We start from the raw sequence: 15,710 nt of genomic DNA, 5'->3' as shown, positions 1-15,710 counted from the left end.
CCACACAGGCGCTTCCAGTCAAATAAAGACTTGGTCAACAATGACAGCATACTTATCATACTACAGACTGTATTTATTCGTACCATTGTTTTCTATAAGGGTCCGGGACATGATTTCCTAGTAGCAGTCTTAAGTTGGCGCTCTTTTTTCCACTCGGTTGAACTGGACCTGTGTTGTTTTCCTGTTATTGTTCATTTATAGAACTGTCTCCTGTGTGTTAACTTGGCGGTTTCCTATTTTACATCCTCCCATACATAAATTATGATATTCTGCTGCTGATAATGAAAGGCTCGCACAAAGAGGTTTTTTGGTCATTATTGAGCTTTTATTGCTTTATTTTCCAAAGATTGTGCGCGGAGATAACGAGGCCATTATTGGAAGTGAATAAAGCCCTGCTTTCGGTGCGGCTGACTGTGAAGAAGTACTTTGTGGATTTTTACTAAGTGTGGAGCAGTGATGTAATGTGTATGCAGGTATAAATATAGAGGTCTGGCTTTGCCGAGTCCATGCAGATCAATGTCGCTCCCGGGCGCTGCTGCCTGCTTCGCTCTGCTTCTCGCTCTTCTCTCTTCACTGGAGAGTCGAACACTGGGAAGCTGCTCTCACAGACGGAGCCGGGATGGGCTCTCTGACCGCCCTGCGGACCGTCCTGGTGCTTGGCCTGGTTGGCAGACTGGCAGGATGCGCTCCCGGCCTGAACGGCACGGCGGACCGCTGGGAAGCCCTTTACTCCCGGTCCCTCGCTCGAATCCAGGGGGAGAAGCGGGAGGAGAGCGGCCGGGACAGCGACTACCTCCTGGGCATTAAGAGGTTGAGGCGGCTCTATTGCAACGTGGGGATCGGTTTTCACATCCAGGTGTTACCAGATGGCAGAATAACGGGAGTACACAACGAACATCGTTACAGTAAGTTTGCGATTGATACTTTATTTCCTCACTGCTCTGACTCTGTGTTTGAACACGAAAAGCAAAGACAACTCCAGAGAAACGACTGAAGAAGTTCTTAGAACAGGAAGCAGTCACCTCAGCTGACTTATGATTGATCGCATTTTCTCTAACTGCGAATAAAACGGGGCCACACACCTGATCCGTCAGACCCGCGCACGTGTATAGTCTGACCCACGCCACAGTACCAACATCTGGAGCGTAGGATTGTGCTGCTGTGACCTAAAGGCTGGAACTAAAGTTAGGTCCAGCCTGCGGGCCGTTGCTCGTGCAACTTAAAATCATTTGCAGACACGAAGAATGACTAACTTCTGTTTACTCGCGGGGACAAGACAGTGAAAGCTTGTTTTTATGTGTGTGACTATTCTAAGACGAGGCGTAAAACCTCAGGGATATACATTACATATACACTGCATATATTTACAGAAAACCCAAGCGAGGACTGGAAACCTCTGACACACTCTTTAAAATGATACATGGAACTAAAAGACGCAGTCGGTCAGCAGCCTGTCAAGGCCTGCTGAGGAAACGCATCAGCTGGCGTCCGATTAGCCTTCGCGTGTTTCTGATACCTTTTCAGATATGAGCTGTTCAGCGCTGGGTGTTCCAGGGTAGTGAGCCAAGCTCCAAACACTTCTTGCCTCACTGTCATTTCTCAAGGTGAAAATATTCAGTTATGTTCAAAAATGTCAGAGCTGGATTTCATTCAGCCTGACATGACATCACATATATTTAAAGGGAGTGTATTTGTTAGTGTTTTAACTTATATTAAGATCAGGGGCGCCACAATGTGCCAGGTGTTTTCTCTGGAATTCAAACATGTGTTTACCGAAATTTCAAATGTCAGTCTGACCATCCAGCTCACTTCCTTACACAAGCAGTAATGTCGGTGTGAGCGCGCGCGCGGGGTAGCACGCGGGGTATCACACCGGCGTGTTGTAGTAAGTGTGCTGCTTTTTGTCTTCAGGTCTCCTGCAGATCTCTCCGGTGGAGAGAGGAGTGGTGACCTTGCTGGGCATTCGCAGCGGACTTTTTGTGGCCATGAACCGACGGGGAAAGCTGTACGGATCTGTGAGTGCACAACGAAAACTCTGATTATATCACACACACACACACACACACACACACACACACACACACACACACACACACACACACACACACACACACACATTTAGTATCATGCAGCTCTGATGTCCGGCTTTATGAAGCGATTCTGAAGTCATGAATCCAAGCTGCTGTATACACGTACCCAGTTCATTCTGGCCAGGATTAAAAAGTCTAATAATTGTTTAATTGAAAAATTGTATTGAAATCAGTGTCAGATAAGCAATAAAATATAATTTATTCAAATAATCAATTAATAACAATGTAATTGGTTAAAATATTGGAATCGGCACACATGCAGTTAACAGCCTTTCTTCAAGTCGCCTGCACTGGAGGGATGGAGGCATTGTTATTTTCAAAAAGATCTATCCATCCATCCATCCATCCATCCATCCATCCATCCATCCATCTATCTATTAAGTAGATGCAGGACAAGTAGACCCAGATTATGCCAATGCAATGCATGACAGAGCCACGGGGTACCTTAACTGTAGGATTCATAGGCTAAGGTGGGGTTTTTTTATCTTTTAATTTGTCATATTTATCCTACAACATCACTTACTTAGTTTGGTGAGACAGAAGTAGTATGAAATATGTTGATAAAGAAAAGATTAAAATAAAACCTGGCTTACTGTTTACTGGTACAGTCACTGTTTACAGACTGTTCACATACAACAGGGAATAAGTATAAAAGGGGTGATGCTCAAGGTTTACAGTAACCCAATAAATACACCTTGGGTGCAGAGATGGTTTTTATAGCTTTAAATAAAAATAAATTATAATTATTTGTTAACATTTATAATTAGCAACGTGCAGCATAGCTGCTCTTAAAAACCCATTTTAATGCCAAATATTAAAAAACTGTATTCTAGATACATTTTCATGAAAACATTTATCGTATTAGTGTAAAAGTCCAATGAACTGTTTGATTCTGACTTTTATCCAACACACACAGCTCACCCAGCTCCGGCTTCTATTGCTGATGGTGCTTTCTCAATAAAAGCCATGACCAGTTCCAGTTAATGTTTTCAATATTGTTCCAAAAGGAGGTACCAGACTGTCAGCTGATAGTATTTCTGATGATTTTGTTGGATGCTTTGCAGCTGATGAAGGTGCATTCACGGTCAGCATAAACGGTGTTTGGATGGTGTGTTTACCTGTGGGACTAGCTAAATGTTTAAATGCACCAATTCATCAAAAAAAAAAAAAGTCATTGTTTTGTCTTGATACTGTAGGAACTTGAAAGAGACATAAATTTTGAGTATAAAGGTAACAAACCATCCGGACTAAGGATGGTTCCTTTACCAAGCCAGCTGTTGTTAAAAAACGTCTTATTTTGTTTTTTATTATCATTGTTGTTCCAGGTAAAATATTTAGATAGTAAAATGATGGGTTTGTACAATGACCAGCCCAATAACGTTTGTGAGGGGAATGTAAGATATAGTGAAATAAAAGCTAGTCCTCCACCTGAGTTAAATAGATGAAGTGTTATAGCATTTCAAAGTGGTTTTTTAACATATAAGTTTAAATAAGAATTGAAAAACTCAATGGCATGATTAAAACTAACTCTCCACTGCAGAGGTTATGTAGCGCCTTATCATTCTCAATCCAGTGAGCAAAAATGAACCAATCAGACCCTGGCGTCCCGAGTCCTGTAGCACTCACATCATTCATCATTTCACAATGTTTTTTTTTTGTCTAAAATCTGCCTGAGATAGCTCCTGCACAATAACAGCCTTGCAGTCAGAAAGAAATCAATTGTTTGATAATGATCAGAATGAACAATGCAAACTGAAACACCCTCAGAAATGTCCCCACATCTTTGTTTTGTGTCTGCCTTCAAACAATCAGCATTTCCAATAATCTCTCTTCTTTTTCAGTTACATTACAACAACGAGTGTAAGTTCAGAGAGACGCTCCTTGCCAACAACTACAATGCTTACGAGTCAGTTGCCTACCCAAGGATGTTCATCGGCCTGAGTAAGAACGGCAAAACAAAACGAGGAAACAGAGTGTCACCCGCCATGACAGTGACACATTTCTTGCCAAGAATCTACTGGCCTCATAAATAGACTTCACCTCAATTTTGAGATTCGGGAAGAACTCCAACATGAGATGCACTTTCACTCCAAGTTTTATGCAAGTGTATCATATTTGATTTTCTGCTATGTATATATTCATTTTTTATATATCTGTGCCTGAAAGCTATTTTCTATTTAGGAAGTCTTTTTCACTGTTGGTAGGAGATGTAAAATGTGTTATTTATGCTGCTCTTGTCATTGGAAGATTTGCTTTTAATTAATTTATTAATTTATTTATTTTTCTGACACAGGAAAAGGGAACAGCAAAATACAACATTTAGAGCTTTAATATGTTCTTTTTTCTGTCTAAGCTTGAAAAAAAAAACGAGTTTCTTTGGTGTGAGAAACAGCACTGATTGCTTAATGCTCCAACTCTTTGTGTGAGGCACTGGACCCTAATTGAAACAGTATCATATTACTAAAGGAAGAGAGAGGATGGAAAGAGGGGAGAGTCTAAGACCCTATCAACCACTTCTGGTCTGTTTATAGCTCTGCCAGCGGGATGAACTCTGAACTTTTGTGCTGTCAGTCTCAGTGAGATCTATAAGTCGCAAAGAGAGAGAGGGATCCTCTTTGATGTCATGTTAGTAGATAATATGGAGGTTTAAAGGCAAAGTGAAAAAGCTGAAATTGAAGTGGGATTCATGATACTGCATTTGTGTCTGTTTGGGCATCTGGTTACGCAGAGTGAAGGATTTTGGGTATGCAACCAAAGCATGCATGCACATAGACCAAAGGGGATGACACTGTGCATAGGTTGAAAGCTAACTGGTTGAGTAGTGTGCCTGAACAGCAAAGGAAGCAGCAGTGAAGTTCACCACATAGTTGCCTGAAAAGCAAGGGCAGTGCCTGAATAAACTCTTTTCAACACCAAGGTCCTTTACTGCATTTTTATGCAGACTTGCCGATCTTCTTTTAAGCACATGCGTTTGCTCTTGCCCTGGTGCGTAACAGCACCAATGCAAAAGAACACTTTAAGGTCTCTTCACCACTCTGGGAACTCTGAGAAGAGGTCACAGTAGGACTATTGTTTATCTGATGTAGTTGTCTGATAGATATGTAAAAGGGAAGTAAGGAGTGGCTCTGATAGGTTTAGGACAGTGAAGGACAGTGTCAGTCTCTTGTCTCCACTAATACTGTATGTCAAGACTATCCTACTTTTATAAATGAAAAATAACTCAGGTAAAAAAAAAAAAAAAGTACTTTCCAGTAATTGTCACTTACAGTTACTGTGTAAAAGTATTTCTTTAAAATCATTTTTCTTCCACATTTATTTTATGTATGATGATGTAAAACTTTACAGTCTTTTTTAAAGTTTGATAGTAATATTGATGCCAATCTACTGTTAGTAAATACACCACTTAAAAAATGAAAGGAACACTTCAGCTGTCAATAGGAAAAAAAAGCATGCTGATATGGACTGGGTAATGTGTTAGGAATGAAAGGATGCCCGATTGTTTGATAAAAATGAAAATTATGAACATACAGAGGTCTGCATTCCCTAAAAATCAAAGTGAAAAACAAAAGATCCAGCACGCTAGTCCGTTTTGACGAAATGTTATTGCAGCAACCTAAAACGGTACTCAGTAGTTTGCATGGCTCCCATGTGCGTGTATGCATGCCTGACAATGTGCTACTAATAACAGATTAAAGATCTCCACCGAGATCTGGATCAGGACATCACTGAGCTCATGGGCAGCCTGAGGTGCAACCTGGTGACATTGGATGGACTGAAACAAAACGTCCTAGAGGAGTTCTATTGGATTTAGGTCAGGCGAGCGTGGGAACCAGTCGGTGGCATCAATTCCTTCATCCTCCATGAACTGCCTGCATACTCTCACCACATACAGCCGTGCTGTCATACACCAGGAGGAACCCAGACCCACTGCACCAGTGTAGGGTCTGACAATGTGTCCAAAGATTTCCTTCTGATACCTAATGGCAGTCAGGCCTGTTCTTTGCTCCATGGATATGCCTCCCCAAACCATCCATGGTCCTGGACAGTGAGCATGGGGCCTACCAGTAGATTTCTCATTGTGTGTCAAAGACATTCACACCAGTGGCCTGCTGAAAGGTCAATTTGTAGCCTTGGCAGTGCTCATCCTGTTCCTCCTTGCACAAAGGAGCAGATACCGGTACTGCTAATGGGATAAACCTTCCAGTCATTCTTGTTTTGGGGGTTGTCTCATTGTTGCCCCTCTAGTGCACCTGTCGTTAATTTTATTAACACCAAAGCAGCTGAATCTGATTAACACCTCCCTCTGCTACTTGACTGGCCAGATCAACGTCCCAGATGTTTAATTAACTTGATGTTATACTTGGATTAAAAAGTGCTCCTTTCATTTTTTTAAGCAGAACTAAACTAGCTGCACTAAGTGAGCTAGTTCAGCTTAGTCAGTGACAGTCAGTCGCGGGCCTACTAGCTAGCTAGCTAGCTTAGTGCAACAACTGAACTAGCTGCACTAAGCTAGCTAGTTCAGCTTACTGCAGCTAGCTAGCTAGCTTAGTGGAGCAATTGAACTAGCTAGTTCAGCTTAGCTTAAAGTCAGCAAATTTCATCAACCAGCACGCCTGATGCTCCCTGACCAACATATGTGCTGTTGGTTTAATTTATGTTATCCTGGGATAATGGCATCAGGTGAACCACAAATAGGCCAACAATGTTGTACACCTTAGCTTATTAAAGTAATCTAAACAAAGATACAAGAGTACAAGTGAGATTAAGAGGTAGTGAGGTTGGTTTTCTGGTGCATTTCACCAGCTGTTATTTCCACATGCAGTGCTAATAAAAGAAAAAAATTCTCTCCATCCATCCATTTTGGAGAAAATGCTCTGAAAAACTCCGTCGCTATTCTGGAACAATCTCTACTTCCTTTAAGTGAATTTGTCTTTTATTTTCCTCTGTATCAACGACCACTTTCAGGTGTTGATTTAATTTCCTGTAGCATTAGCTGTCCCGCCTGGCTCAGTTTTGTGTCTATTTTTGCCAAACCCTGTCCTTCTTGCATTTGTCTCTGTCTCTCTATGTCCCTGTAGTTGACTGCAGCTCAGCACTGTTGGTCATGTTGTCCTAGTTGCTCCTTGTCACGTTCCAGCTATCTTTACCCTGTGATTTACTTTTAGAAAGGATAATCATGGAAGAAATATTTACAGACAGCTGTTGGACTGTACTATATGCTAGGGCCAGTAACCCTATATTTTTCTTTATATATTTTGTAAATATAACCTCTGAGTAACTGAAGGTGCTGGTATTCCTTTCAGGGGGGAGGGTCAGATTTAGAGCAACTGAGTGGTGTGGTGGATACTGCCTGAAGCCAAAAGGTGCTTTTAATTTGTTCACTTTTATGCAGTCATTGAACAACGTCACCAAACATCATTAACCAAGTTTAACAAACACAGAGGAGAAAGGCGAAAGACGACCTCTTCTTACTTGCTTTAGTTTTTCTTCTCTTGCCTGTTTTCTCATTCAGCCTCTTTGTTGAGAGCTTTGAAATCTCAGTTTCAACATTCCACATACGATGGCGCATACTGTAGCCAACTGATTGCTGTTTCAGATTGAACCATTTTCATCACTGGGTTACGGAGCCTTCAGTAGAAGTTACGCTTGATTAGCACATGGTAGAGTCACACTGAATGCACACGCTAACTACTGCAAATAGTTCAGGCAAATATTATGCAAACTGTGTCTGTTGTGGCTTTATGTCCTGATCTCTGGAAACAGGCATTAATCCCAAGACTGACCGAAGCACTGCAGCATCGCTGTGATTTACACTTCAAAAGAAGTGTATAGAAACTACCAAGCCACTCTCTGCTTGTCCTCAAACATATGTTACAGTGTGATGTTTGGACATCCATTTGGATGTCAAAGTTGGACAGCAGTGATTTAAACAAGTATACTGCTGTGCCTGTTGCTCTCAGCTAGGTTAAGTATTCTCCAGTATCACTGATTTGCATGGCAGGCATTATATGTACAGTAAAATACCTTTCTGCCTTGTGTCTCTAACCTAGGGCCATCCCTCTGTCCCACCTGCTCATTTGATTATCCAAGCAACAGCAGTGCAGCCTGCAGCTAGTACAAAGTGAGCAAATACTTTTTCACAGCACTGTAAACTCTGGTTAAAGTATGCAAATTGCTCACAGCAGGTTGAATATAAATGCGGACATGTGGCCTGTCTCAGACTGAGGCATTACAGAAAGATGCATTGGTTTTATTTATGGTCGAAAGCAACCGAACCCCCACATTTCTTTGCACGTTACTGTTAAAGTAGCTTTTATTTTTATTCTTATTTTATCAATGTGGCTCAATCCATTCAGATGTAACTAATTATGCTTTTGGGACTGGATTTCTTTGTTCAAACTGGTTTATCATGAAGTACAAAACTGGTGATCTGTGATTGTGTGCTGCTTCTGGGCCACTGTTCAGAAAAAAATGATGACATGATCCTGTACTACGTTTGATTCTGAGTCAACCTACTTTTATCCGATGTCCTGTGGTTTTATACAGGACTTAATAAAGTATACTACAGTATGTGCTGTACACATGGTTAAAGTCCACCGTAAGGGGAAACCCGATCCCCTAAATGTAAAGTTTATGATTGTCTGTACTGTATAATAAGCTTTGATCAATCTGACATTCACATATAAAAATGCAGTATGTATATATGACATGGCATTACACGCGTGTATCCATGTTGTGGGGCAAGTACATAAAACATAACATTTTGTCTCCTCTCTGCAGTAGTTTGTGGCTCATCTTGTTTAATTTTCATGGCCTCTGTGCTCATTTGTTTTGGTTTCTCTTTCCCCTCACACACCCTAACTGCTCACAGCAGATAACCACCACTAGCCCAGTTCTCCTGAAATTGTCTTCCTGTTAAAAAGGAGTTCATTTTCTCCCGCACTGCCATGTTCTAGGTCAGGGATGATCAACAGATCGTTGTAGCTCCATCAATAATAACACAGTACCTTTATCACACAATGTAAAGGAAGTGGAGATATGATTGGGTGGTAACGCTGAATTAAACTGCAGACCTCGGTAAAATACAGGAATTAATTTCTACTTTCCAGGCAATTTCTGCCTTTTTGTTAATATTATCGAAATCCTATTTGTTTCTAGAGGTGTTAAAAGCTCTACACCAGGGTGTCAAACTGATTTTAAATCGCAGACCCACAGCCCACTTTGATCTTAAGCAGGCGGGAGCAGTGAAACTCTCCTTTCTGTCAGTGTAAAGAAGTTACATATTTAACTGTGACAAAGGAAGAAATCTGTCAGCACGACCCTTTGGACGTAAATTGTAAGAAATAAATGTGTAAAATTACAGAAAAAGTCCTGGTAGCTCATTATCCATACTGTCCAGTTTGTTTGTTTTTCTTAGTCATAAAAAACAGACATTTCTATAGCAGAAAGTGAAAAACAGAAACGTTTCGGTTTTTCATAATGTTACAGAGGGTCGTTTTGTAATTTGGGGTAAATGTTTGACAGTTGATATTTCTTCGGTATTGCATAGCCGAAATTAGGCTTTCTTGTCAGAGGTCATTTTGGGGGAAAAAATTAAAAAATGAAAATAAAGAAACAGGCCGACAACAGTAGACTGGTGTGTAATAAGTTGAGTTTTGGTCCAAGAGTAACGAAACCCGCAGTTTCACAATCTGTAAGATGTCGGCTTTCAGCGTTTGACAGTATGTCCGTGTACGTGCCCTCAGGTGAACGATCCATGCTTCGTGGAATTTTTTTTACCTGCTCTTTAATCATTTGTAGTTTTAGCCGTTAGTGGTTCTTGAAATTGTTTTGTGGTCTTATAAGAGTTTTGGACGTTTCTGTGGATACCACACAATTCTATGTTTTTACTAACAGATCTGGCGGTACATTACGTAAACCACATGTTCTCCCTTTCAGGCATTGGGGATCAACAGGATAACTGTTTATTACCGTGAGGTTTTTATGAGTAGGAAAAACTGTAAAACTTGTGAAAATACAGGTAAAAGTCCAACATTTCTGCTTGTGCCTGTTTGTGGTGAGCACCAGATCAAACAAGTTAAGAACTATAAATGGGTTCAAGTGCACATTCAGGCCTGTGAGACTCACTCACACTGAGCCATGGTTCTGTGCTACATGTAGACATTTCTGTATCTCTGCCAGTCAAAGACACTTTGGATATAGTTTATTGTATGTAATATTCAATACTGAACTTACATACATCGGGTTTAAGGCCTGGACAAGTTTTGAAACCTTTTGTCCTCCACAATGGCAAATGGCTGAAAAATAAAACTGTGATTGGCTGCATGGTGTGCCACACCTGCCTGCATGGATTCTCAGAAGGGCTGAAGATTCGGCTCCCACATACCGATGGGCCATTAACAACTGACATATGAAACTACCCCGGATGTTTGACACCCCTGCTCTACACTATATGGCCCTACTGAAATATAGAAACTCACTTTTTCCAGTGATCATCTAAAAAAGGCCAGTTGAGATTAGAGATGGACCGATCCGATATTACGTATCGGTATCGGTCCGATACTGACCTAAATTACTGGATCGGATATCAGAGAGAAATAAAAAATGTAATCCGATCCATTAAATATCACGAAAGCACCTCACAAAACTTGTGACACGGCGTAACTCACCTCAGAACGTTAGCACGTCGGAGCAGTATGCATCACGTGATAGAGCGGCTGTGACGTGCCAGGTCTGGTTGAGCATTTGGAGCTTCGCTACCAACCCGGCATTTCATCTCTGACAGAGTTATCCCGAGAGAAGTAAAGCAAGTGTGTAAGTCCATCTCTGAATGTTTGTAAAGCATTCCCATGTTAAGCTTAACAAACGATATATGGAGCGACTGCCTCTCTCTCTGTCCTGCTGCTACTTCAATCATGAAACTGATCAATGATCAGCTGATCGTCTCTCTGGTTTGTTTTTGGCCCACTTTGCACCAGAAAGAGGAAACCAGCGGCTGAACAACAGCAGCACGTTTAAGCTTGATAAGCTGTTGTTAGAATGTATTTAATATTACTTTCTACTCGAGGATCTTTTTCTACGTAGCTGACGCTGGTAACTGTGCAGGGGCGGATCTAGCAAAGTTTAGCCAGGGGGGCCGATAGGGCATTAACTGGGAAAAGGGGGCACAAAGACATACTTTTCTTTCTTATTCTCATTTAAAATGTCGAGCTTTTAATAAATAATTATCTGAATCTTACACCCAAAGTTTTAATCTGATGTAAAATGAATAGAAGTCAATTACTGTATATAGTAACTGTTAAGTCTAATATATATACCCTAGTAAGCTACAGTACTTTTTCCTTTGGGAAGGTACCATCTGTGCAGTCTGCAGCTCTGTTGAAGAAAGATGTTGAATCTATTTAATATTTCTTGAAAAATAATTCATTTCTGTGCATTTTTTTTTCACACTGCATCAAATTAAGGTTGATTACGTCGATTAAGCATCATGAGGTGGAGCGTGAGGGGTGGTTCCCTATTTATTTTTTTTTTTTTTTTGTTACTGGGAGTTGGAACCTTATTAGTTAGGTTGCTTAATATTTATGCTAAGTACTCTTTAAAATACCAGAATAGGGAGGATGGAGCAGGTTTAAGTTTATTAGATTGATCAGTATTGCTGAACTATGAAATTTTTTTTTGCATACAGGTATAACAGAATAGCTTTAGTGTTGTTGTTGTTTTAAACTTGAGTATGAACTTATACAAAATGCAGAACAATTTTATTGATTAAAAAACACTATATCGGATTCATATCGGTATCGGCAGATATCCAAATTTATGATATCGGTATCGGACATAAAAAAGTGGTATCGGTCCATCTCTAGTTGAGATCTAAGAAGTGATGGAGACAGTCTCAGTCACGCTCCTTACACACATTTAATATAGACCAATCAGGCATAGCATTAAGGCCTCTAACAGGCTTCATCATAGCATCTATATTAGTAGGTGGGATTCATTAGGGAGCAAGTGAGCATTTTGTCCTCAAAGTTGATGTATTATAAACAAAAAAAAATGGGCAAGCGTAAAGATTTGAGCAAGTTTGACAAAAGGCCAAACTGTGATGTCTAGACCAGCGGTCCCCAACCTTTTTTGCACCACAGACCGGTTTAATGTCAGACAATATTTTCACAGACCAGCCTTTAACGTGTCACAGATAAATACAACAAAATAAAATGATACGACCAAGACAAAAACTGTGGTATTTTGTAAATATAATAATAAACGTGAATTCACTGTGTAATTGTGTAACTTTATTAGCAGCGTCCTCCTGAAATGCACCCACAACATTCAGCGTAACGTCCTCCTCTCTGCCCCACAATGCTCTCTGGTCGCTATGGTAACATGTAAATATTTCTTTCAAAATAAGACACACAACTGTAACACGGGAAAAGACCCAGGGAAACCGAGTTAATAATAAAAACCCTGAAAACCATAAATTTCACACCCGAGCCTCAACTCTCGCGGCCCGGTACCAATGGCTCAGGGGTTGGGGACCGCTGGTCTAGACTACTGGATCCCGCAACTGCAGTCTGCAGTGGTTAGTATCTATCAAAAGTGGTCCAAGGATGGAACGGTGGTCAACCAGGAACAGGGTCACGGATGGCCAAGGCTCGATAATGCACGTGGGCAATGAAGACTGGCCCTTGTGGTCCGATCCAATAGATGAGCTAGTATAGCTAGCTCCTGTGTTTCTAGTGTAGCTCAAATTGCTGAAAACAGTTCATTTCGGTTCTGACAGAAAGGTGTCAGAATACACAGTGTATCACAGTCTATTGCAATAGGGGCTAAAGAGCTGCAGACCAGTCAGGGTGTTCATGCTAACCTCTGTCAGACCTCTATCCAAGGTGGCCCTGTCGGATAAAGCACATTTTCTTTTACATCACATGGATGGCCAGGGTGGGTGTGTGCCTGGCACCATGATACACTATGGTAAAATATAGTGTGGGCAGTGTGATACAGTGTGAGTGGTACTAGCTGGGCAATTGGAGGGAAATTGATGGCCCTATTTAAAGCCAGTCTCTACCAGATGCAGCAGAGAGGAGAGGTGAGCTGCGTTACCAGATCCATGGTCTGTTGAGTTTTGTTAATTGAGTTGATTTGGGGGAAAGTTCTGTTAAGTTACACATTAAATTAAGTTCACTGTAAATAAATTGCTCACCTCTGGAAATCTGAAATGTCTGTGTAGTCTGCTTCCCTACCACCTTCCTTGACGTTCGAGTCTGACTACTTCACAAATGGTGGCAGCAGTGGCTCCAGGCCAGTAGGTAGCAGCAATGCAGAAAGGAGCTAGACCAAAAAAGCACCAAGTGCCAATGGACTCTGCAAGTGAGGAGCCTCCAGTGTTCAATCAGCTAGAGGAAGTAGAGCAAGGTATTGAACCGCATAACCTTGCTGAACTTTCTAACCTCCTGCGTGGTTTTATGAGGCAACAAAGTGACAGAGAGGCCCGATGGGAACTGGAGAAGCAGCGGCAGGAAGATCGCTGGTGGAAAATTCAGCACCAGTTCACTCAGCTCCAAGTGCAATCAGAACGTCGAGAGCACCAGCTGCTGTTGGAAGGTGCAACAGCTGACACAGAGACGCATTTGAGGCCTACTGCGGAGCATCCAACAATGCCTCAGCTACAATCTAGCGTCATGGAGGCCACAACAGCAACTCAGTCTGCCTCCTTAACAAGACCACCAGCTTGGAAAGGGCCTAAAATGCAGCCTTATAACGAGGACAAAGACATTGAGCATTACCTAACAACTTTTGAGAGGATTGCAAGCGGGTGCCAGTGGCCACACGAGGATTGGGCACTACATCTTGCTCCACTTCTCACTGGTAAGGCACGAGCTGCTTTTGTAGCCATGGACATTGATGAGATTATGGACAATGTAAAGGTGAAGAAAGCTGTTCTTGAAAAGTTTGAAATATGTGCAGAGACTTACAGACTCAGATTTCCCTCCACTACGTTGGGCGATGGCGAGACACCTAAAGAGTTAAGGACACGCTTGAAAGAACTGTATGATAAGTGGATAGTTCCAAAAGACAAGTCCAAAGATGAAATTGGTGGTGTCATTGTTTTAGAGCAGTTCCTGAGAGTTCTCAATCCTGAACTGCGCACGTGGATAAAGGAGCATAACCCAACCACGTCTAAGCAAGCAGCAGAGCTGGCTGACGCTTTTCTTGCAGCCCGTCGGCCACTAAAGAGCTATGCAAGTCCCAAACAATTAGCCCCAGTAATAGTAGGTAGGACGGAGAGTGGGAACAGTCAAAAAACTAGGAATTTCAGGCAGGGCTCCCATAATTCCACTAGTAGTCGGGCTAGGGAAACCAAGCAACGTGGGCCTTTAGTGTGTCACTCTTGTGGTCAAACAGGTCACTTTAGGGCAGATTGTCCAAGTCAGACTGTTAGTAAAACATATATGTGTTTTTCTTCAAGGGGTGTCGAAGGTCAGGAAGATGAAGTTGAGTCTTTAGCGCCCTCTTCTCAGCATGAGCGCACCACATGCGTTTTTATTGAGGAAAAGCCATGTGTGGCTCTTCTGGATTCAGGAAGTAGCCGTACCTTGGTTAGGCAGGAATGTCTTCCCAGGGATGCTACGTTTTGCGGCAAGGTAAAAGTTTGGTGTGTTCACGGTAATGATGTGGATTACCCAATTGCCAACATTAATATTCAGATTGACGGCAAGCTGTATTTAGTTTCAGTGGGAGTTATGAGTAAACTGCCATATCAGGTTTGTTGGGCCGTGATCTTCCCATTTTGCGAGGTCTGATAGCCAGGGGAGAGGAAATCAACCCAAGTGTTGCAGCTGAGTCCATGGTAGAAGTCACCAGGTCAAAACATAAGCATCACGCAGAAGAAGGTTTAGGTTGGGGTGAATTTCCATTCGCTAACAGTGATGTTCCTGATTTTGAAGGATCAAGTCAGGGTCGCATAAGAAAGAGCAGAGCCCAGAGGCAACAGGGTAAGGTGAGGGGGACAAAGTTCACTGAACCAGTTCCAGTGACACAATGTGACGAATTACCAGTCGTACCTGGTGAAATAGCTCAGCTTCAAAGAGAGGATCCATCTTTAGCTCCCCTGTTTTCAAAAAGTGTCACAAACGCAACAGAGGTCACTGAGAGAGGCAGAGAGCTATTTTTCCTAAAGGGTGAGCTATTATATCGCCGCAGTAGGGTTGGAGACCAGTTGGTTGTGCCTAAGAGTTTAAGATCCACAGTAGTGCAGTTGGCCCACTCAGTCCCTTGGGCAGGACACCTGGGTCAAGCCAAAACCTTCTCTCGTATGTCAACTAGATTTTACTGGCCACAGCAGTTTACAGACACTGTGCAAGTCTTGTCCCGAGTGTCAGTTAACAACACCAGGAAGGAAAGGTGAGAGGGCTCCCCTGATCCCTATGCCAGTTGTAGACATCCCATTCTCCCGTGTTGCGATGGACATCATAGGCCCATTAGAGAGGAGCAGCGCAGGGCACAGGTGTATTTTGGTAGTGTGTGAATACGCTACAAGATATCCTGAGGCTTTCCCCTTATTTAAGGTTAAAGCTCGTCAGATTGCCAACTGCTTAATACAAATGTTCTTGAGGGTAGGCCTCC

At 42.0% G+C, this 15,710-nt stretch overlaps 1 protein-coding gene across 1 annotated transcript; it reads left to right on the top strand.

The window, feature by feature from the left end:
- The first annotated feature begins 604 nt into the window (after positions 1–604).
- On the top strand, positions 605–6,128 carry fgf4 (fibroblast growth factor 4). Its single transcript, XM_086299959.1, has 3 exons — positions 605–905; positions 1,912–2,015; positions 3,932–6,128. Exons 1-3 carry the CDS (start codon positions 620–622, stop codon positions 4,121–4,123), a joined length of 582 nt encoding a protein of 193 aa, XP_086156085.1. The 5' UTR covers positions 605–619; the 3' UTR covers positions 4,124–6,128.
- The last annotated feature ends 9,582 nt before the right edge of the window (positions 6,129–15,710 follow it).

Source organism: Aulonocara sp. 'chitande type north' Nkhata Bay, linkage group LG1, assembly GCF_057382095.1.
Source record: "Aulonocara sp. 'chitande type north' Nkhata Bay isolate Kocher_YH1m ecotype deep benthic linkage group LG1, A_spYH_male_GT1.1, whole genome shotgun sequence".
NCBI classification, from domain to species: domain Eukaryota; kingdom Metazoa; phylum Chordata; class Actinopteri; order Cichliformes; family Cichlidae; genus Aulonocara; species Aulonocara sp. 'chitande type north' Nkhata Bay.
This window is presented reverse-complemented; position numbering and strand designations above follow the sequence as displayed.